This window comes from Triturus cristatus, chromosome 7 (genome assembly GCF_964204655.1).
Source record: "Triturus cristatus chromosome 7, aTriCri1.1, whole genome shotgun sequence".
NCBI lineage: Eukaryota > Metazoa > Chordata > Amphibia > Caudata > Salamandridae > Triturus > Triturus cristatus.
Window position 1 is genome coordinate 20,700,345 of NC_140590.1, and position 23,264 is coordinate 20,723,608.

General features: G+C 46.2%; 1 protein-coding gene across 1 annotated transcript in view; it reads left to right on the top strand.

The window, feature by feature from the left end:
- LOC146808707 (uncharacterized) overlaps positions 1–22,194 on the top strand; it is a 170,911-nt gene extending 148,717 nt beyond the window's left edge. The window contains exon 8 of the mRNA XM_085615519.1: positions 21,370–22,194. Within this exon, the coding sequence (XP_085471645.1) occupies positions 21,370–21,382 (13 nt within the window). The 3' untranslated portion in view covers positions 21,383–22,194. The remainder of the gene's footprint in view (positions 1–21,369) is intronic.
- Positions 22,195–23,264: the final 1,070 nt, after the last annotated feature.

Sequence of the window (23,264 nt, forward strand, 5' to 3'; positions counted from 1 at the left end):
TCAACATACGGTCCGCTCTGATCCACTGGCACTGAAACAACTCCCTCTCTCTGTCTATGGCTGTCCTAGTAATCAGTATTTTCTGCATCACCGTCCTCTGCATAATAATCATTATTATAATACTGTGCCATATTACCAGTCGCGTTAGCTTGCTGATCAAAGCTATTAATGGTATTCTGGGGCGGCAGAGGACGCGCGTTCTGGGGAACATTTCCACGCCCTCTACCTCTAGGAGCTTGCTGACCACCTCTACCTCTTGCGCCATACATATTACCGTTCCGCTGCATTAATTTAGGGCAACTATATTTAAAATGACCTTCCTCTTTGCAGTATGAACATTGGTTGGGACCTACCGGGACACGCGGTTGATAATACCCATTCATTTGCTGATTGTTCTGAAATTGTTGGGGTTGGTGATAGACACCTTGGGGTTGCCTATAATTATTCTGACCTCCACGTGGCGGATAGGCCTGCTGCAAAAGGACCTTTGTCTTTAATTCCTTCGTTTTCTTCTCTGTTCTATCTTTCTCATCTTTATCTCTATTTTCATAATACTGTGCAGTAGCCAGTATTTGCGCTGAAGAGGAAACAGCCCAAGAACTCTCCGAATCTTTCAATTTTTTACATAGGTCAGGGAGTAAATTCTGCACAAACTTATCCACAAACAACCGTTGGCCACCCTCAGTACTCATATCCTGCCCACTGTGATCAATGAACGTTTCCTCAAACCTAGTAAAGAAGTCTGACACTGTCTCATCCTTTTTCTGCTTGCATGCAGATAACTTGTCCCAATTTACGCGCATTGCAGGCATTAGTGTCTTCATATACGTGATGATTCTACCAGGGAGTTCAGCTACTAAAGGCTCAGGTTTCGCGCCACCAGTTTGTCTTGCATCAGCAGCAATAATGTTAGCCCATGTATCCCCTAGCTCTACATCATGGTCTGCATTACGGATTGACCCCCATAGGGGCTGCAGAACAACATTACCAAACAACATGTCTATGTCAGCCAGATTCATAATGCATGATCCTGCCGTTTGTGACAACTCTTTATAATAACCTGCCGGATTTTTACGGGGATCAGGTAAGGACTGTTTAAGCGCTAACACCTCAGAACGCTTCCATGGAACATGCACCCAAACACGCTGGAAATGTGCTGCCACAGCGGGGTTAGCACCGACAGCTGCAACCGCTTCCTTCCATACCGGGGGAACTTCTCTCATGGGGTATTGTCGCACTTTTTCCTTTTTCCCCACAGGGACATCCCGTTCGAACAATGACTGTTGACAATCATCATTCCTGAAGGACTGTACAACCGCAACTGCTTTATCTATATCACGATCCACAATCATACCAGCTCCAAAATCAAACCTCACTCTACACAATTCTCGTGGCCTCGGATTTCTACCACTATCCTCCAACTCCTCACAGAGAATTTCGCACATCTTCTCAAACACATATCTCTGCTTCGGGGCATCCCACTGATGGAAGACATTAACAACCGATTCCACATCATACAATGAAGGGAAAACAATCCATCTGCGCGCCATGCTATCTATTACGTTCTTCTCATCAGGGGTAGGCAACTGACTTCGCAATTGCTTACGCTGCAAACCAGGAGTCGCACCAGACAACTCAAAGAGAGGCGACATTAATGAAGTAACCACATTAGCTAAACGCTGTCGCGCTGAAGGAGAAGCTGAGGCAGAAACAGGGGGAAAAACAGAGGGAAGAAAAGAGGACGTAGAAACAGGTACTGGAGTGGTGCAAGAAAAAGTGTTGGGAGAGGTCGCTGCTGAATTAGACAAAGTTGCAGGAAGTGCGGGGGCAGTTGGAAGCACAACTGGCGGCCCTTGAGAGGGTTGCGTTACATTCATAAAAGCCGGCTGTGCGGCAGCTGGTGGTTGCGGCAAAGCCTGCAATACATTAACTGGAGGTGGCATATTCACAGGCTGAGGAGGCGCCGTAGCATTTTGCGCATATGGGGGTGGCGAACTCAACAAGTGTGACATTAGGGGATCTTTCTCCTTGTCTTCGGACTCATTCTGCTTAGGGTGTGGTAAAGCTGGGTAACATTTGTCAATCCCTAACTTACGCTGCCTGTGCAATTGCTCGCTCATCTGCTCCTCCTCATTGTCTCTAAATTGTACAGCTGCTTGCATTACTGACATAACTCTCTCTCTTTTATTCTTTTTCGCTAGCTTAATTTCCTTCTGTTTGGCTTCCTTTCGCCATAAGCGGAAAGAGTCAAACATCGCCGGCCGGGCTTTCTTCTTAAACAATTTAATTTCCAGATTATCTAAAATATCGGTATCGAAACTACCATTTTGGGGCCATTTTAAAACACCGTCTTTCCTAGTGTAGTGGATCCATACTTCGTTATATGCAATAGGGCCTACGCCATGTTTTACATAGAGCTCATAAGTTGGAGTTCCAACCGGAGGAACCGGACATGATTCTTCCAGCCGGAAATCTTTTCCACAACCCAAACAGAATAATCTACCAAATATTCTAGAACCAGGCATCTTCGCCCACTAGTCTAGATCCAAACGTCAAAGGATTATCGATTACGATAGTCTCGTGAATACACGAGTCCTCTGGCTTTGGGGTTTGCAAACACCAAATCACCAATTACCAAATCAAACCAAACGATCCCGAGGGATACCAAAACAAATGGGAGACGCTCCACTTATACTTAACTGAATATTACTGATCGATGACGTCACCAGAAGACTCTCTCGATTGTTTCGCTCTCTCAAACTCGTCAAGGGTCCAAAACAGGTCGATTAATCAGGGCAGCAGTCCTTCGTAGCCGTCGGGACGCGGAGAACCTCGCAGAAAAGACTTTCGGACCACGTCGACATGCAGGGGTCGATGAAGTGGCGGCCTTCCTCCGGAATTTCCACACGAAGCTCCTCACGAACCTCTGGCTTGGACTGGTACCGCTGAAATCGGCCCGAGTTGGGCGCCAAACTGAAGTACTGGGTATTCTAGACCCAGCGGTGCAGGGGCACACACCCTATGACTTCGGGGTTTCACCCTGTTCCGGACCTACAGAAACACAGAGTCTTCTGGGTGAAGTCAAAGAATCGTTTATTGGCTGCAGACCAATGACAGGTATCCTAGAAGTACAACAGCGTGTATGTTCTCAGGAGACTGCTGAAAATCATGGAAACGGACTTCACTTTAAATAGGCCTTTTCTGGCCGCAAGCATACATTCCTGAGTTTTATGAAACGGCAATATATGAGTATACATTACAAAGAAAAGGCAGAGTCATGATGACCATCCCACATTCCAGTTCGGCCAACTCACAATGATTTACACAATAAGGTTGCGATCCCACGTTAGATGTCAGCAGACCCCCCAATAAACATGAGCATCTCCTGTTTTGGGAAACAAGTCATAAAGCAGGAACAAGCAGGTGTGGAAGAGATTAGCCGGGGGTTTGTGTAGGATGAGAAGGGTTTTATGATGGGTCGAGCCCTGATGCTAATCACAGGTGGACGGAGGAAGGGGAGCTCGTGAGACCAGTTTGACCCGGGGCAGCAGAGCCAGCTGCCCAGGTCACAGAGAAGTCACGGGAAAGCACATGTACTGAGAGGCCCGTATTTGCTCCATTATAGCCTATGTGAGGGCAATGACAAGATGGCCACTGCTTCCAAAATGGAACCCGCGTAGTACAGCAGAATAACGTGTACGCAGTGCATTCAGGGCTAGAACGACGAGTAAAGCACTCGTACATGCCGCATTTACCATTTGCGGTTCGCTAATACCAAGATAGACAGGGGTAGGGCCTGGTCCCCTACGCGGTTCCGAAGATTAAAGTACGACAGGAGCTCCTGAACCTAGACCTCACACACAAACAACAACTGCTGCACCGCCTCCCTGCGAGCAACCAAAGGACCCTTCACCTGCCGCCATTGCTGTTTCTCATGCAATATAAGATCACCAATCTACACAAGATCCCACACCACACCTCCCCTAAAGGCCACATACAACCCAGAACTTCTTTTCAATCTCAGAACCAATCAAATCAGCATGGAACTCACCAGCATCATTAACACCTCCATCACCACAGCAGCCTTCACAGACAGCTGAAAACACGCAGAGGTCAGACCCACTCCTAAAGAAATCCTGCTTTGACCCCAGGAAACTCAAATATTATCGAACAATCTCCTTGCTCCCTTACACTGACAATGTACTCGAAAAGGCCATCAACCAACAGTTCAGCGGATACCTGAAACAAATCTACCTGCTTGACGCCTCCCAATCAGGATTCGAGCCAGCCACAGTTCAGAGACTGCCCTGAACGCTACCGCAGACGACATAAGAACCCTTCTCAACAATGGGGAGACTGTAGCTCTGATCCTCCTTATCCTCACGGCTGCGTTCAACACCATATCTGACCACACCTCCTCAACAGACTCTACAATATCGGCATACAGCAAAAGGCCCTCAAGCAGATTGCCTCGTTCCTTACAGGATGCACACAGAGCATCCGGCTGGCTCGTATGAACCCAAGAAAATCGTAAGCGGCATACCCCAAGGATCATCCCTCAGTACCACTTTATTGAACACCAACATGTCCCCCCTCACAGACATTGCCAGATCCCACAACCTCAACATAATTTCCTACGCAGACACCACTCAACTTATCCCCCTGCTCACCACAGACCCGTCCACCACCAGAACAAACTTCTGCAAAGCATGACCAAGGTAGCCAACTGTATGAGAGCCAATTGCCTTAAACTCAGCTCTGATCAGACAGATGTGCTGATCTTCAGGAAAAACAAATACACATGGAACCACAGCTGATGGCCAGCGGAACCCATCCTACACCCAGGCCAACAGACTATGCACACAATCTATGCAGCATCCTCAACACTGAACTGACCAGGAAACACCAAGTTAACGCAGTGGCCTCCTCCTGCTTTCACACCCTCATCACGTTCTGCAGAATCGTCAGATGGATTCCAGTCAACATCAGAAAGAACATCACTCATGGCCTTGTCACTTGCGCCTGACTACGGCAACACACTTTATGCCGGAATCTCCACCTGGCTCCTCAGCAGACTACAGACCATACATAATGCTGCAGCCAGACTCGTCCTGGACCTTTCCAAATGCACCCAAATCACCCTCATCTCAGAAACCTCCGCTGGCTCCCCATCCAGAAGAGATGCCAGTTCGAAATCCTCACGCACACCTGGAAAGCCGTACACGGTCAAGGACTGTCCTACATCAACCACTGACTTAAGTTCCATCTACCCGCAAGACACTTGCGCTCCCCCTCACTAGCCCTTTTGCTCACCCACCGCATTCTTCACAGCTGCTGCGGGGGCCGCACCTTCTCCTATATTGCTGCCAAGACTTGGAATGACCTGCCCCTCCACCTCCAAACAGCATGCTCCCTGACAGACTTCAGAAAGAAACTCAAGACCTGACTTTTCGATGGATACCTCGCACTCCAGCGCCCAGATACCTCCCAGGGATGACAGTGCTGCGCTTTACAAATACTGATTGAGTGATTGATAACTATAACTAATCTTTAACCTTTGTTTTTTCCTTTGAATTTAATTATTGTTTTTATAAAAAATGTGTTTTAAAGCATGAAGTGGAGTGTTGTTGAGTGGAGTGTTGTAAAGTATTCTGGTGTAGTGTGAAAGAGTAGAGTGGGTTGAAGTGGTATAGAGTTCGTAACTATAACGTATCCTCAAAATTTCTTTTTTTAATTGAATTTCAAAGTTTAAAAAAAAAAAAAATGTGTGAGTGTAGTGTTGTAAAGTGTATCCATCCTTCTTCCTATAACATTTTTTTTTAAGGTAAAACAATAAAAAGCTCATATTCCCACTGTCATGTCCTCACCAATGATCACGCTGGGACAGATATGTGGACATTCAATTCTTTATTCTTTCTCGTCCTGGAATTGCCCATATGCACGTCCGTCCCTTGCCCTAGTGGCTGCAGAATGCCCTCCCCTCTCCCTGACCGGAAGTGGTGTCCGGTTCCTGTCCCCTTCCCATCATTCGGGTCCAGGGTCCTAATGCCCTCTGACCCAGGTCACCACATCTCCCCCTTTGTGGAAAGAAAATAGCTGACAAGCAAAAGCGAGTGAGAGAGAGAAAAGAGTGAGAGAAAAAGAGAAAGAGAGAGAGAGAGAGAGAGAGAGGGAGAGAGAGAGAAAAGAGAGGGAGAGAAAGAGAGGGAGAGAGAGCGAGAGAGAGAGCGAGAGAGAGAGAGAGAGAGAGAGTGAGAGAGAGAGAGAGATGATGATCCCCATCGTTACATTTCCTCAATCAGTCTTTGTGGCCTTCTGCTCACTCTTTATGGACATCCTCCTTCCGTTCCGTCGTGTGATCCCTCTTCTTGTCTCTCATTGTTGTGTACCTCTCTTCTATTGCTGTTCATACCTTCCTCTCTTTCTGCTGTGTCTCCTCTGTCCGTCTTCATCCAATGTCATCAGTCTCTTGAAGTGAGAGCTGTTTCTGGTAATCCGGTAGGGGCCCGATGCTGCTGTTATCATAGGCCCCTTGACGTTTATAATTGTCAGTAGTTCATCTGAGAATGGACTGTCCTATTTTCTTGACTGACGCTGGCGCACCACCACTGAGTCCCCTTGCTTCAGGTGCGAGGCAGTGGCCTGTCTCCTGGCGTCTGCATAGACCTTCATCTTGTTTTTCGCCTCTTGGTCTTTTACTGCAATGCTGTCACGCCCTGGTGGTGTCTTTGCTTCTAGTTGAGGCAGTCATGTCCTTCTAGTACTAGTTCTGATGGACAACAGCCTGTGGAGCTGTGGGTGGTGTTTCAATAGTCCCTTAGCACTTGACAGAGTGCTTGTCCTATGGAGATTTGCACTAGCTTTGATCTTTGGACTGCTTTCTTTATGTTCCCCATGAACCTCCCCACCATGCCATTTGCTTGCGGCCACAGACGCGTTATTTTCCTGTGGTTAATGCCTAGGTAGTCCATGAACTTGCGAAACTCCTCTCCTGAGAAAGGAGGACGGTTGTCTGTCTTTATTGTTTGTGGGGAACGCCAGTCTGCAAAAATGTCAGCTAGGATTTGCAACGTCGCGTGTGCTGATGTTGACGAGACTTGTAGCACTATGGGAAATCTGGAGTACTCCTCAATGATTACTAACAAGTAATTTCCCATGTCTAGTGGCCCATAGAAGTCTGCTGCCAAAGTTGTCCACACTGCCATTGGAACCTCCGACATTTGTAATTGTTCCGGCTTTGCTAGTCGCCCTGTTACTTGGCACAGGTGGCAGTTTATGATGGTTGTTTACACCTGTTGATCTAGGCCTGGGAACCATATTTTCTCCTGTATCATTTTCTTTGTTGCTACCATGCTTCTGTGGGACTCATGTGCCAAATGTACGGTCTGCCGACGTAGTGCAGTTGGCATGACTATCCTTGTTCCTCGTAGTAGGATTCCGTTTTATGTCTCCGAGTTTCTCGTGTAAATTTTTTAATGCCAGCATTTCTTCCATATTTACTCCTTCTCCCATGGTGCTGTTGCTGTTGATGTGTCTCCGTCTTTGCTGTCTTGTTGTCTTTTTCACTGCTTGCATTGTGGCATCCTTCGCTGTCTCTTGTTCTAGCTCTGTGATTGTTATGGGTGCAGGAGTTTTCTGCCTTAGCACAAAATTGAGGCATTCCTCTGCCATTGATGTTCTCTGGTGCCTGTGGAAAGGGATGTCGCGACATGTAGTCAGCTGGGTTGTGTTCTTTTCCCGGCTTGTGCACGATATTGAAATCATAGTCCATCAGCCTTATTCCCCATCGTTCAATGCGTGGCGGTGTCTTTGCATTAGGATTTCCATATATTGTCACTAGTGACTGATGGTCCATTACGATGGTAAATGGCTTCCCGTAGATGAACATGTGGTAGTGTTCAAACACCCATACCACTGTGAGGCTTTCCTTCTCTGGCTGAGAGTATGCCCTTTCAACATCAGTTAAACTTTTGCTCGCATATGCGACAACTTTTATTGGTGAATCTCTCCCAGGCATGTGTTGCACTAGGATTGCTCCCAATCCTACCGGGCTGGCGTCTACAGTCAGCTCAGTGCATAGTGATTGGTCAAAATAGGCCAAATGATCCACGGCCATTACGGTGTGTCTAATAGCCTCAAACGCCTTATTGCATTCATGTGTCCAGATGAATTTCTGACCCCGCTTTGTTTGTCAGATCTCGTAAAGGAGTACTCACTGTGGCAAAGTCTTTTATGTAGCGAGCACAGTAGCTTGCTAGGCCAAGAAATGACCTCACTTCCGCAACTTCTGTTGGAGGCTTTGATTTTTCCAATGTCTCCACTTTGCTGCGGTCTGGCCTCATGCCTTTTTTTGAGAAAATGTGACCAAAGAATACTAGCTCATTTCTCCCCAGTTCACACTTGTCTTCATTTAAAGTTAAGCCTGCTTGTTCCAACTGGTTGCAGACTTTACGTAGGGCCTTGTCATGTTCTTCATCTGAATGGCCGAAAACCAGGATGTCATCACTGTAGATCAAACTGTTTTTTACCGGGCTTATTACTTGTTTTACAATCTCTTGAAATATCTGTGCTGCTGACGATATTCCGAAACTCAGTCATTTGTAGCAAAAAATGCCCATGTGAGTGGAGAAGGTAGTGATGTACTGTGATTGTGGGTCAAGCTCCAGCTGATGGTATCCTTTGCACTGGTCTAGTTTTGAAAATCGGCATGCGCCAGTGAGGCAACTGATCATGTCGTTGAGATGAGGTCCGGGGTGCCTTTCCCTCTCAATTGCCGTATTTGGTACTCTAATGTCCACGCATGTGCGAATCTTTAAGGTGTTCTTCTTTGGCACCGCTACTATTGAAGACACCCAGGAGTCGGCTCTTTTGCTGGCTCTATGATATCCTGTGCCAGCAGGCTCCTCTACCTGTGGGTGCAAATGAAGGGGCACTCTTCGGTGATGATGAGCTACACGTTTCATCGCTTCATTGATATGCAGCGTTATTTGTTTTCCTTTTAGTTTGGCCAGCCCTTTTAGTATGGCTGGCTGCTCTCTCAGAATTTTCTGTCTGTCCGACATGTTATAGGTCATTGCTAGGAGCCCCATGTTGTGAGCTGAGCAGACATAGTGCGGGAATGTCATTTCGTAGTATATGTACTTCTTCTCTGCTTGACCTTTCTTTGTAAGTTAATGTCTCTGTGAACTTTCCCATGTCCACTACTGGTTTTCTGGAGCCCCAGGTGAATACATCAACAGTTGATGGTGATAGTGGCGGTTTCACTCTTATCTTTTCATATTCTGACATGCACATGATGTTGAATGTAGCTCCACTATCTAACACGAAACTTGTGTTATGTCTTCCTACTTCAATGTTCACTGTCACTGTTTTCTTTATCTGATGTCCTCTACAAGATGAATGTGTTCTGGTGTGTGTTCTCCTGCTGGTTCATCTGACATCAGATACAGTTGTTCTGCAGCCTCTGGCATGCCTGCTCCATCCGATTCAGCTGAGGGACTGTGATTCTCTGTGTCCATGTGTCTTGCGTATCTGCTCGTCACTGTTCGTCACTGTCCTTGATTTAGCCGACCTTCCTCGCTCAGTCTTAAATTGGCGACTCATGCAGGCGCTTGCAAAGTGGTTCTCTCTGTTGCATTTTTTGCATCTGTGGCCCATTGCCGGACATGCGCCGGTATGTGGAAATGTAAATGTAAATGTGTTGTACTTGTATAACGCACTGTTACCCTAGGGTGTCCAGGCGCTGTACTCATACCGCTGGGAACCCTTCCTGGCTTTTCCCTGTAAAATGTCCACTCCTGGGCACCCACAAGGTGAAGCCACGCATCCCAGCGCTGTTGGGGCGATTAAGCAAGTTATTGCCCAGAGTTGCAGAGTGGGTCCCATGATTAGAATAGGCACCGAGGCGAGAATTAACAGGTCTGAGGAAATTGAGCCCAAGACCCGCCGAGGCGGGAATTGAACCCTGGTCCCGGGCCAGACCTCTGCATCAGGGTCTGCCGCTCTAACCATTGAGCCACACTTCTCCACAAATTCAAGTCTGCATCGATAGCACGTTCTTTCTTGCTTCTTTCTTGTTGGTGGTGTATTGTCTCTCTTCTTGACATTTCCAGTTGCGCTGTTTGCTTGTTCCAATTTCTTTCCTTTCCCAGTTCCATCTGTCTTGCATGTGTTGTTGCTCCGGCTTCCGCTCGGGCCATGGTTAGTATCTTGGAAGAGGTGTGGCATAGCGGCCAGGGTGCCTGACTCCGTACTACGGGGTTCAGGGTTCGATCCCCGGTGCCGGAGGGAGGTTAGCCCAGCATCATGTGACTCTGGGCAATAGCTTGCTTAATCATCCCGAGGGCCCCCAGCGCCGGAACACCACTTCGGAGGTAGCTGTGCGCTTTACAAATACTGGTATTTCGTATTTCATTTCTTCTCGAGCGAGACGGTTCCGTTAGAATTCTTGCGCGGAATTCCACTGAATGACAGCCTTCAATAATGCGCAGTCGTATCGCTTGTTCATTGTCAAACTTGTCAAACTCGCAATATGTTAGTAATTTTCGCAGTCTGGTTGCGAAATCATCGAGTGACTCCTCTGCAAGTTGACACGTGGTGTTGAACGTGTACCTCTCGAAATCTACATTTTGCCGCTGTTCGACTTTGTCTGTAAGACACTTTATGATTCCCTTGTATGTTGCTGTTTGATCTTGGGGAAAAGTAATGAGCAGGTCCTCAACCTCATCACCTACAAACTTTAGAAACAAATCTTTGTTCCGGTACGCCTTGCAGTTAGCCCGCATGTATCGTTTGAATTGCCTTATCCACCGTTCCCACTTAATGCCTATTTGTGGTTCTGATAGGCTGAATGGGAGTAGTCTGTGGAAGATTGCATTTGCGCTATTCTTGTCGCTTGCGTCTTCCATCATTTTGTTGTGGTGCCTTTCTCTTCTTTTGTTTGCAGTGTCTTCCTTTGCTGTCTTTTAGTTCTTTCTTTCACCTTAAATTTGTTATAATTTCCTTTGTCTTCTTTTGCTTCCTTTGTTGTAATTTCCTTTTATTTCACTTTTTCCTTCTTTTCCTATTTGTTTTAGTCTTTGCCAGACTTCAAAATGGCCGCCTGGTCTTCTCTAGCCTCCTATTGGTCCTCACGCCTGTCTCCAAGATGGCCACCGAGATTTCTATGGGTGAGATTCGCTATCTGTTCTTATGGCCTGACTTCAAGATGGCCGTCCAGTCTTTTACAGCCTTTCATTGGCTCTGCTGTCTGACTTCAAGATGGCCGCTGAGCTCTCGTGAGATTTCGGCCTGAAATCTACACGCAGGAGGCTTGGGACTCTCTTTGCAGTCGGCGGTCGGGTTTTTACTGTCAGATGCCCTTTTTCTTGCTCCTCACCTCAGTTTGATGATGCAGCCGGGTTAGGCTCCTGATGTCGCTGCAGGCTCTTGTGCGCGGACCAGGATGGGCTCCTGGCTCAATTTTTCTCGCAATTGGGCTGGGCTCCCGACTTCGCGTTTTCTTTCTTTTGGCGGTTGATGGACCACGGTAGGTTCCTGACTCCGTTTCTTGCAACCGGGGTGGACTCCAGACGTCGCATTTTCGCCTCTTGGTGGTCGGCAGACCAGGGTGGGCTCCTGGCTCCATTTGGATATTGCAGGGAGCGCGGGCTTCTGGTGGTGACTTCAGACAGATCCGACCTGTCGTTGCCAGTTGTCATGTCCTCACCAATGATCACGCTGGGACAGGTAGGTGGACATTCAATTCTTTATTATTTCTTGTCCTCGCAGTGCCCACATGCACGTCCGTCCCTTGCCTTTGTGGCTGCAGAATGCCCTCCCCACTCCCTGACCAGAAGTGGTGTCCGGTTCCTGTCCCCTCCCCATCATTCGGGTCCAGGGTCCTAGTGCCCTCTGACCCAGGTCACTATACTCACCAAGGTAGTCACTTTATGTTTACATGCACTACATTTTTTATTGTTAGCTGCCTTTAACATTTTATGTTTGGCATACTTTGATGCACTCAAAGGAAGGCAGGTGGTAAAATCTGAGAGGTACAGTTAAAGAATGTAAGATATCAGAAACCAAGAGAATAAAACTCTGTCAGTGATTTATTTATTTTTTGAGGGGATAATTGATGTGACCTTTGCCAAGTGCGTGTTGGGCACACTGAGGCAGTGTGGAAGTTTACATGGAAATCTGTGCTTTTTTTAGTGTTATGCGAGTATCGCGACATTATAAAGAACTCTGAGGTACAAATCTGCAGTTTAACCTGTAAAAAAGTTGCACAAGGGTGGACTGATAACAATCCATGAACAATGCATACTTCAGGCTTATTTTAGGAACACCACTGGCAGATTGAAAATCCCTTCCTTTATTAGGCCAAACTCCAGATGGGCGATTTGCACATGGGATGTGATGTTATTATCAGCACCTCAAGATATCTGAGCAGCACCCTGGAAAATGTGAGAAATAGGCACATAAATGGGAAATAGTCTTTACCGATAATTTTGTCTTATGGTATATTTTTTATAAATGCATTTTGACGTGGTAACACCTGGCAAACGAATAATAAGGAGCACACTGCAGCAGGAATAGCTTTTCATGTGGCACTCATTTGCATCAGAAAAGGGTTCATGAGTGCCGTGATTATTTGTCATTTAGGCATCCAGGCCCGGATTATCCAGGTTTTGCATCGCCCTTGCACTATGCAAGGGGATGCAGGGTGCCTTAAATCCCAGAATGAGATGTACAATGTCACTCATGGCCACCTTGCATGGTCCTGCATGCCTTGGTAATCTGGAGGAACGCAAGACATCACAAGTCACTGCCTTGCATTACTCTTTCGTGGTAGGGCATTGTCGTGTACTTCCTACTAATCCGTAGGATTTGTGCATTGTTTGGACAACAAAAACTAGGGGTTTGTTGTCAAGACTGATTCCGGACAACCAACAGGCTATGTTGGCATATGGACCAGCTAGCTCACAGTGCCACTGTAAGCCCCGCTAACCTATCAGGGAGCGAATGGATTCTAGCAACCACTGAACATGGCAACCTTGACCACTCAGGAATCGTGGAAATAGATCAGAACCTTTCACTCAGTCACTCATGCTCAGTTGTTCTCAGAGAAGTATACAGAGAATTCACAGTGGGCTGTTTTCACTTCTATGTCCACATATTAAAAGTATTCATCTGGTGTCTCATCTTCAATGTAAGTGTGAAACTACTTTGTGCGTGCGCCTACAGCTGAGAATGTAACCCAAGAATAAAATACCTCTGTCCTGAATGCTTTGTGTGCCTCAACCACGAAGGTAACATCTCCACCCATTGCCGGGAGGCCATGTTGTAATAGTTTCGGATGTATGTCGTTACAACGCACACTTTTACAACGCATGCACTTACAACGCATTTTTTACAACACAAAATCCATTACAACGCACTACACTTACAACGCATGACACTACAACGCATTTTTAAAAACTACCTTTACAACGCATACCATTACAACGCATAATATTAAATTGCATTTAAGGTAAGTATTAGATAGTATAGGGGTAAAAATGACTTTTCTAACTCCAGGGGGTGCAACAGTAGGGTAAGTGTTGGATAGTATAGGGGTAAAAATTACTATTCTAACTCCAGGGGGTGCAACAGTAGGGTAAGTGTTGGATAGTATAGGGGTAAAAATTACTATTCTAACTCCAGGGGGTGCAACAGTAGGGTAAGTGTTGGATAGTATAGGGGTAAAAATTACTATTCTAACTCCAGGGGGTGCAACAGTAGGTTAAGTGTTGGATAGTATAGGGGTAAAAATTACTATTCTAACTCCAGGGGGTGCAACAGTAGGGTAAGTGTTGGATAGTATAGGGGTAAAAATTACTATTCTAACTCCAGGGGGTGCAACAGTAGGGTAAGTGTTGGATAGTATAGGGGTAAAAATTACTATTCTAACTCCAGGGGGTGCAACAGTAGGGTAAGTGTTGGATAGTATAGGGGTTAAAAATTACTATTCTAACTCCAGGGGGTGCAACAGTGGGGTAAGTGTTGGATAGTATAGGGGTAAAAATTACTATTCTAACTCCAGGGGGTGCAACAGTAGGGTAAGTGTTGGATAGTATAGGGGTAAAAATTACTATTCTAACTCCAGGGGGTGCAACAGTAGGGTAAGTGTTGGATAGTATAGGGGTAAAAATTACTATTCTAACTCCAGGGGGTGCAACAGTAGGGTAAGTGTTGGATAGTATAGGGGTAAAAATTACTATTCTAACTCCAGGGGGTGCAACAGTGGGGTAAGTGTTGGATAGTATTGGGGTAAAAATTACTATTCTAACTCCAGGGGGTGCAACAGTAGGGTAAGTGTTGGATAGTATAGGGGTAAAAATTACTATTCTAACTCCAGGGGGTGCAACAGTAGGGTAAGTGTTGGATAGTATAGGGGTAAAAATTGCTATTCTAACTCCAGGGGGTGCAACAGTAGGGTAAGTGTTGGATAGTGTAGTGTAATATTATGCATTGTAATGGTACGCGTTGTAATGGAATGCGTTGTAAAGGTAGTTTTTAAAAATGCGTTGTAGTGTCATGCGTTGTAAGTGTAGTGCGTTGTAATGGATTTTGCGTTGTAAAAAATGCGTTGTAAGTGTAGTGCGTTGTAAAAGTTGCGTTGTAAAGGTTGTTCCCCAATAGTTTCATAGTAACTGGCCGTCTGCAATTTTCTGAAATATTTAGAGTAGCTGATTGTAATTCAACGTCCTCTCCTTAAACGGCCATTGTAAAAATAAAAATAAAAAATGTTTTCTATTTAAATGAATTTATTGAGATTTTGTTTGTACAATATGGGAATATTTTTAACCCTTCAAGCTTGATAAAACCTAAAGCCAATACATAAGACGTACCTACTCAGCTGAGGTGGATTCCCTCTTTCCACTACGTACGTCTCCGGTTTAATGTGAGTAGGGGTCTCTGAGAAAGCACAACTGAACTACTCAGATTTGGCCATTAAATAAGTGTCTAACCAACATTGGCGGCGCCATGTTGTGTAGTTCCTACTAATCCGTAGGACCTGTGCATTATTTGGACAATATAAACCAAGAGCCTGATTTCGGACATCCCCGCAGGATATGTTGGCCTACAGACCACCTAACTCACATTGTCACTGTAAGCCCCCCTAACCTACCAGGGAGCGAACAGTTTCCAGCAACCACCGAACAAGACAACTCTGACCCCTCAGGAATTGTAGAAACAGTACAGAACCCTTCGCTCAGTCACTCATGCTCACCTGTTCTCAGAGAAGTATACAGAGAATACACAGTGGGACGTTTTCATATATTCATTGAACCAACATTCTTCTTCTATAGAATACACGGTGCTGCAATGATTAATAGGCAGAAGCAGACACATGTGATTACAAGCACTAAAAGCGTGAATAGTAGATATAGTTCTACCATGGTGCTAAAACAATGTATAAATGCAGGCCTATAAACCAAGCAGTAATTGAGCATACTCCTATGATGCTAACCCGACCTAGAGTTTGTGTAGGTGTGGAGCCAAGAATACCCCCAAGGGATGATCCAACCCCATTACCTGATGGCATAGATTTAAGGACCCGGTCTTGGTCACAAACTGACACCCCTCACAAGATGCCAGACCACTGCATAGTGATTTCTCAGCATGCAAGGACCCTCGTTGGATTTTGCCGCAATCCCAGATTTAAGAAGACTGATAAATTTAGGAATGAATCAAAATACTTCCCCTTCACAAGTAAGGTGCAACGAGGAGAAATATCTTTATTTCTCCTCATTGTTTCCTCTTTCTAAGCATGCTGCGTTCTGCAATACACTTAGAGAGTGGTAAAAAGCCTTTGTGCTTTCTACACAAAAAAACAATCCTGCCTGCAACAGAGGCCTACTTGCACCACAGCGCTAGCGTTCCTGCTTCGGCGCTAGGATGCCCTGAGTGCGCCAGTCGAAGCAGAGGACAGGAATGTGTCGTAATTTGAGAGATATGGTGCATTCCTGCCCTCTCAACTTTCACGCAGCGCAGCACTGCAAGTTTTATTGCTGCGTTGCCTGAAACAATTATAAATCTAAGTGCTTCATGTGCACATAAATGATTTGCTGATGCTGAAAAGTAATGCTTTAGGGTATCATGGCGGATACTCAAGTATCTAAATGTTCAATGTCTTCCCTCTCAAAATAATCTCAAAAACCTAAGCATTACTAGCTAATTTTATTGAAAAACTATGGGTCTGATTTAGATCCTGCTGGACGGGTTACTCTGTCACAACGGTGGCGGATATCCGGTCCACCAAAATATAAATCACATTGGATGTGGCGGAATTTTTATTTCGGTGGAAGAGATATCCAATCCAAGCCCTCTGTTGTAAAATTCATGATCTGGTTCCGGATTTCTCCAAATATTTTGTAAAGGAGAGTCGACCTCTGCCCTGTTTCCTGAAAGGAGCCTTGCTCATTTTTACTTAAAAAGATGTGACTGGTATTTTTGCCCTAAGTGCCTCAACCTGAATCACCTTTCGGCATCACCAGTTTTCCAGAGACCCTCGGTCTGGGTCCACCCTCTCCCCGCAGCTCCGCTGTCCCGTCTCTTGCCTCCAGACCCCGGCCTCCTCCTCGGGAGGTTCGAGGCTGCTGCCCGCTCCTGCACCTGCTGCCCGCTCCAACTGGGACCAGACTGCCTTCAACCACCATAACCTTTCTCAGCCGTTTTTTTCTTAATTTGTTCCCTGTTGGGCCACTGTTATTGTGCCCATCTGTGTCTTGCTCTAAATCCACCACTGTTTTTATTTTTTCGTGCCTGCCTGTTCCTTTCGCCTTTCACCGCTGCTGCCCCTGCAGCCCCTCCCCCCCCCTGATTTCCCCCGTTCCTGCCTCCCAGCCTCTCCTCCCTCCCACCTCCCCTTCTTAACGGCAGCTGCTGAGCTGCTGCAGTGTCGCGCAGCAGACGCATGCAGCGGGGACGTCGCCGGTGCGGCAAGCCTATCTGCACCCGTCCGTGACACGCCCGTTGTAACTACCAGAAACCCTGGACCTCCCACTACCCATCGCTACAACACTACCACCCTCCTTGCACTCAACCCTGGTAGACTTAGAGAATGCCAACAGGCCTCGCTGAACACGACCCACGGCCAGTTCTCCTGCCTCCACTGCCACCAGACCCTCACCGCCAGCCCGGGCTTCAACACCGCCGACACCCTAAAATGCTTCCTCCTCAACGTACGCACCGTACACAAACACGCCATGGAAATCTGGAACCTATTCGACTCTCTCTTTTCTGACATCGCCTTCTTCACAGAGACATGGACCAACGCATCCTCCGCCCCCAACATCAGCACTGCCATCTCAGACGGATACAAGATCCAGAGGAAAGACTGCCCCAACCACCCAGGAGGGGGCCTCGCCATTGCCCACAAGAGCAGCCTCCGCCTCACCACCTCCAGCGAAACCTTCCCCTCTGCTGAACACCTGCACTTCCAGATCCAGACCGCCCCCAAAGCCACACTCCGAGGAATCCTCATCTACAGACCCCCCGGCCCCTGAACACCCTTCGCCACCACCATCACTGACTTCATCACACCCCACGCCATCGCCTCAACAAACTACATACTCATTGGAGACCTGAACTTTCACCTCAACAACCCCAGCGACCCCAACTCCACTTTTCTTCATGACAACCTCGCCAGCATCGGACTTAAACAACTAGTCAACACACTGAGCCACAGAGCAGGACACGCCCTCGACCCCATCTTCGCGGCAGGAAACCACGTCCAATTCAGCCACACAACGCAGCCGACATGGACTAACCACCACTGCATACACTTCGCCATCAGCAAACCCAAGGCACCCAAACCAGCCCCACGCCCACCACAAAGGAACTGGAGCAAGGTTACTGACGAGCAACTTAACTCCACACTCACCAATGACAACCACACCTGGGCACCCGACGCAAACGACGCAGTCAGAGAACTCCACACCTGGATCTACAACTGCACAGACGAGTTCGCCCCACTACCTAACCCCGATAGACAATGCCCCAGGAAAGCCGCCTGGTTCACCACCACTCCCCAAGAAGCCAGATGCACCTGCAGACACCTGGAAAAGAACTGGAGAAACACCAAGACAACTGAAAACCACACCACCTACATGGACGCCATGACGGACTACCACAACCAGATCAGAGCCACCAAGAGGAACTTCATCCACAACAAAATCCTGGCCAACTCCACCAACTCCAAGGAACTTTTCAGTGTCATTCAAGATTTCCTTCATAGAAGACATAAAGAAGATGAATCTAGCACTCGAAAAGACTGTCCACTGGCTTTCGACCAACTTCCTCAAGCTGAATTAGCAAAAAACGGAATTTCTCCTAATCTCCCTCCCCCCCCCCCCAATAATTCCCAGGAGACAAAGGAATGGACAAAGCTGATCACTGCTCTAAATTGCAAGCCAACCTTGGTGGACTCTACCAAATCACTTGGAATTACCCTAGATAAGAACCTTAACATGCAAACACACATTAACCTGTTAGCTAAAAACGCACGCTTTCACCTCAGCTATCTTAGAAAAATGAAACCTTTCATCAAGAACCCGGACCTCAAATATGCAGTTCAGTCCTTAGTCATCTCAAGGCTGGAGAACGGATGCACCACCCTCTTGGGGCTACCCAAAATTTCAACCGCCCCATTAAAAGCCTGTCTCAACGCCGCAGCAAGACTCCTAACTGGATCCAGGAAATATGACCACATATCGCCACACCTGAAAGCACTCAACTGACTACCTTATGAAGCTCGCATCCACCTAAAAATGGCATGCATCACTCACAAAGCGCTACACCACAATTCCCCCCCAGTACCTAACCCAAAAACGTACCCAATTTGGGGGATTTAGACACTCAAGGAGCACCGATAATCTACTCCTGAAACCCTTATGTTTCAGCAAGAAAAAAATCTACGACAGAGAATTCTCTGGAGCAGCACCAAGAATATGGAACTCGCTTCCCGCATACATCAGAAAAATCCCTTCTACTCCCCTATTCAAAAGGGAAGCAAAATCATTCCTGATGTGTAAATTCCTCCCATAAACTCTCACATGGACCCTTCCAGTTCTACACTCCAGTTCCACATCTTCAAACTTGAATCCTCTATCCCAATAAGGATACCCTTGCCTCTCGACCTGTGCATAGGGCACAGAACTATGCTACAACCCTTTGAACTTTATCAAAACATGTTATGTTGATTCTTTGTATGCTATGCTTTGCTAACTGTCTCATTCGTACTGTGCTCCCATTGTAAAGTGCTCTGATACCCTACCCTGGGTCTGGTCCATGCTATAGAAAACAAAAAAAATATATATATACATATTTATATAGAAACCAATGTACATCAATGTCCCTTAATTTTCCCAGGATCACAAAAATTGGTGAACTTGTAGCTGGGATTTGAACCCAGGCCACTTATCTCCGAGGTCATGCCATCAAACAGTGTTTCTGCTCCAGTTCCTTGTGGGCAGCATCTCACCAAGTACACTTTTGTTCTGTAAAAATTACAATACAGAGCAAGGAAATTGAAAATGAGAAGAAAAGAATGAAATCCAGATTTAATTAAGCGATGAAGGTAGTGAAGATGACAAAACCAGGAGACCCCTCAAGTTGTCCGATGCTCTATATCAATAGTTAGTCAGTGAGTTTATGCTTCACGTCTTGTTGAATGGATTGCATGTCCATCGTTATATTCCTTTCAACTCCCTAAAGACTCTTCTCAAGGGCTGCACTGAGTGGCGGCTCGCCAAGGGAGTGCTGTGGGGTGGTGAGGCGGGGGAGGTCTAGGGTGGGGGGTAGTAGACTCGGACCTGCGAAGTACAAGACTCAGAGTCAGGCTACTCTGAGTTCTGTTCGTCGTAAGTCTGAGTCTTCTACCCCCCACCGTGCCCCTCCCCGCCCGCAGCACTCCCTTGGCGAGCCTCCACTGGCTGCACTGATTCAAGTTATATGATGCCAGGGACGCTGACAGTTGCCCCCACAACTCCCATTGTTTACATTAATAACACAGGAAACTGCTTCTAGTATGCCCTCTGCCTCTCTGCATGTTGGTCTCTTTGAAAAAGTCTGTGTCACACTAATGACTATTGACTCAGCAGGCTTTGGTTTTAGTGGATAGGTACATGAACATGGGACGGTGGGGTCTAGGTGGCAGTGTGAGGGCCTGGGGTCCCTCAGGGTTCTTTGCAAGGCCTCCACCCCCTCTGTTACACCAATTACTACTGTGGGAAAAATATTCTTTTTCAATATTTAGGATATGATCCTATGCATGTGTTGAGTATATAGACTATAGAGTATAGGCAGTTTCCCTACCATACCCAACTGCACAGACATAAGAAACAACTGAGCATTCCTAGTTGCTTGAAAACATTAGCGGAAATCCTCTGTTGGAAAGTAGTTCAGATTAAAGTTTTTCTAAACCACTCAAAGTCATCCTCAGTCTGCAGAGGAGGGGGTAACTTACATCACAAACTGATGGTAAAGGCTGAAAAGGATCTGCCCTTAGCATCTGTAGCAGGAATGTGGAATTTGAGGATGGAAGTTAAACTCGCATGGGGTGGTCTTAATAAACTGACATCACTTTCCGAAAAGTGAGCACTGCCGGGGGACCAGCTGTGTGGTCTTCCTAGACAAGAACAGGATAACTGCATACAGGAGCAGTAGCTAATGGGAGCAGGAACATGCAACTGCTTCAGGCTGCCTCCCAAGAGGAAAACAAAGAACTTAGTGACATTGAGAGGGTTTTACCTCTCATCGACTGCATTGGAAATTGTAGCGGAGAAGCTCGCAAAGCCATCACCTAGTAAGGATTCTGGTGGGCACAGGTTTTGTTATAATTATTATACCCATCTAAGATCCTTAATCTATAATGGAGGGAAATGTAGACACCTTCAGGAGTTTTATTCAGCATGATATCCGATTAAAACCTGACAAAATAAAAATGTGCACATGCAGATCATTGAGAACATTCAGGTTACAGAGTCCCCTCAAACTCCAGGGAAAGAGGAATTTTGCCTGGAGAACAAGCAGTCTGATTACAGGAGCACTCAAAACCACACTCTGGACATGTAGAGTCTGAAGACATGCAACAGTGCCTCTATAGTCTATACTTCCCCTCACTTCCACTCAGCCTACAAGGACACAAAGTTAAGAATGTAAAAAAATGCATTTAAAACCTTGCAAGTACATGGTGTTCAAAGGGTAGCTGGGCCCTCCTATCACAATATGGTTAATTAATTGCTAAAGAACATATGGACCCTATAATGATGTTCTAAGCTCTTTACTAACCCCAAACTTGGGCCGAGAAGTGTCTTCATGCTCTCTTTTGTTTCTTCCTCACAGGCCCCAGAACTGAATCCAACATTTACGCAGCTGACCCTCTTTGATGAACTGAATACTTCCTATGGCTGATACCATGAATGACTCTCTCTGATACATTGAATACCTCGTACGGCTGATACTCTGTACGGCCCTCTCTGATATGTTGAAATGATCCTACGGCTGATACTATGCATGACATTCGGACACATTGAATACCTCCTATGGCTGATACCATGAATGACTCTCTCTGATACATTGAATAGATCATACGGCTGAAACTATGTACGACCCTCTCTGATACATTGAATACCCCTGCTGTGTATTTCTAAAAGGTTGTATGCTGGCTTTGCGTGAACAGGCTTGTTTGTGTGCTATTCATTAAATTTAGAAATAATCTGTACATGTTTTCTTATTCAGTTCTTCTGCTGAGAATGTTTAGTGAAAATGTCCTACAAGGTCCAAAAGAAAACGGTGCTGTCTTTGCTCTGTGGTCAGATAAATCTTATCATAAAAACTGAAATTTGTCATTCTGAAAACAGAGAGGACACATTCACAACATGCAAAGGTTCTGAGACGAGAAAGAGCTCTGCTGCCTGGGATGTAAAATAGCTTCCTATGTATGCTAGGGATGGGGTCCCACACAAGCGCCAGCTATCCCAAATATATGACTGTGCTTCTATAGTGAGGGTAGGTTTAGGCACAACTGTCTTCCAATATGACAGGCCTTTTCATTGACTACAGTTTGTTAATTATGCTAATCACATTTGTTACTTGCAAATGTCTTTTAATTGCAGAGCAGCTATTGTAAAATAGAGCACAATAGTTTCAATAAATATTGTAAGCTTGCCTCATGTCTCTTTTCTGTGCATTGTGGATACGTATGAGTGAGCTAACGAAAGGTGATGGCCTGCTACTGGGATGCCTGAAAGGGTCTAGAGTCTGTGTTCTGGAGAGCCAAATTACCTGTTAATTACCTGTTACTCTGTAAAGGTTGGGAGCAGGTGCGGCACTATGAGCTAGTCTTTATTTGGGTTCGGAGGTACTGAAGTGGTATGGTGACTCACTACCGACATACTGATGTTCTGTGGCCCCAGGCATAGTTCTGTTTCTAAGCAGAATCCCTGCAACAACCCAGTCTAATACATTGAACAGATTCTGCTTGTAATATACCGGTTTTATCTCAGCATGACTAATAGTGTCCACCTTTTTTTCGTATCACATTGGCTCTTCAATAATGAACTTGTTTCACCTACAGTCAAATCTCTCCCTCCTTCTGCCAATCCTTCCTACTGGTAAAGTTCCAATCTTATGCTATTTCTTTGGTGATAACTAATCACAGTTCTCAAGATAGTTTGGAAATAATGGTACGGGCATCGGACGAAACAACTATCAAAGGATTGATAGACCTAGAAGCCCTTTCTCCTCTGTGTCAACATCATAAGTAACTCAAACCCTCTCAGGCACGGCTGCCACATATGTAAGTTTCAAAGCTGCAAGACTTACAGCAGAATGATGAGACATTCAAGCTCGGTCCATGGCCAGTACTGACGCCGAGTGACACATTGAGAAGGTCCACCAAGTCCGGGTCACTCTGCTGTGTGGAGGGAGTAAGAGTCTCAGGACAGCAATACTGTTGTATGCTCAACAACTTCTTTCATTCCTTCCTGCATCTTAAAGATTAGATGTGAGGAACATGCCTTGACTTGATCCATATCCATGTCTTCATAAGTTCTAATCTGGACCTGGGGCTGTGTGCTTTGCTGTTCAATAACACACATGTAAGTGATTCTACTGAGATGCTGTGCTAGCGGCCCTGGATGTTAGCTCCATGTTCTACTAGACCCTGCTGAGACTGAAGGCAGTCTTTCCTGAACCACAGTATCTAACACTGCTACTGTCAGCAAAGTTATATCCCA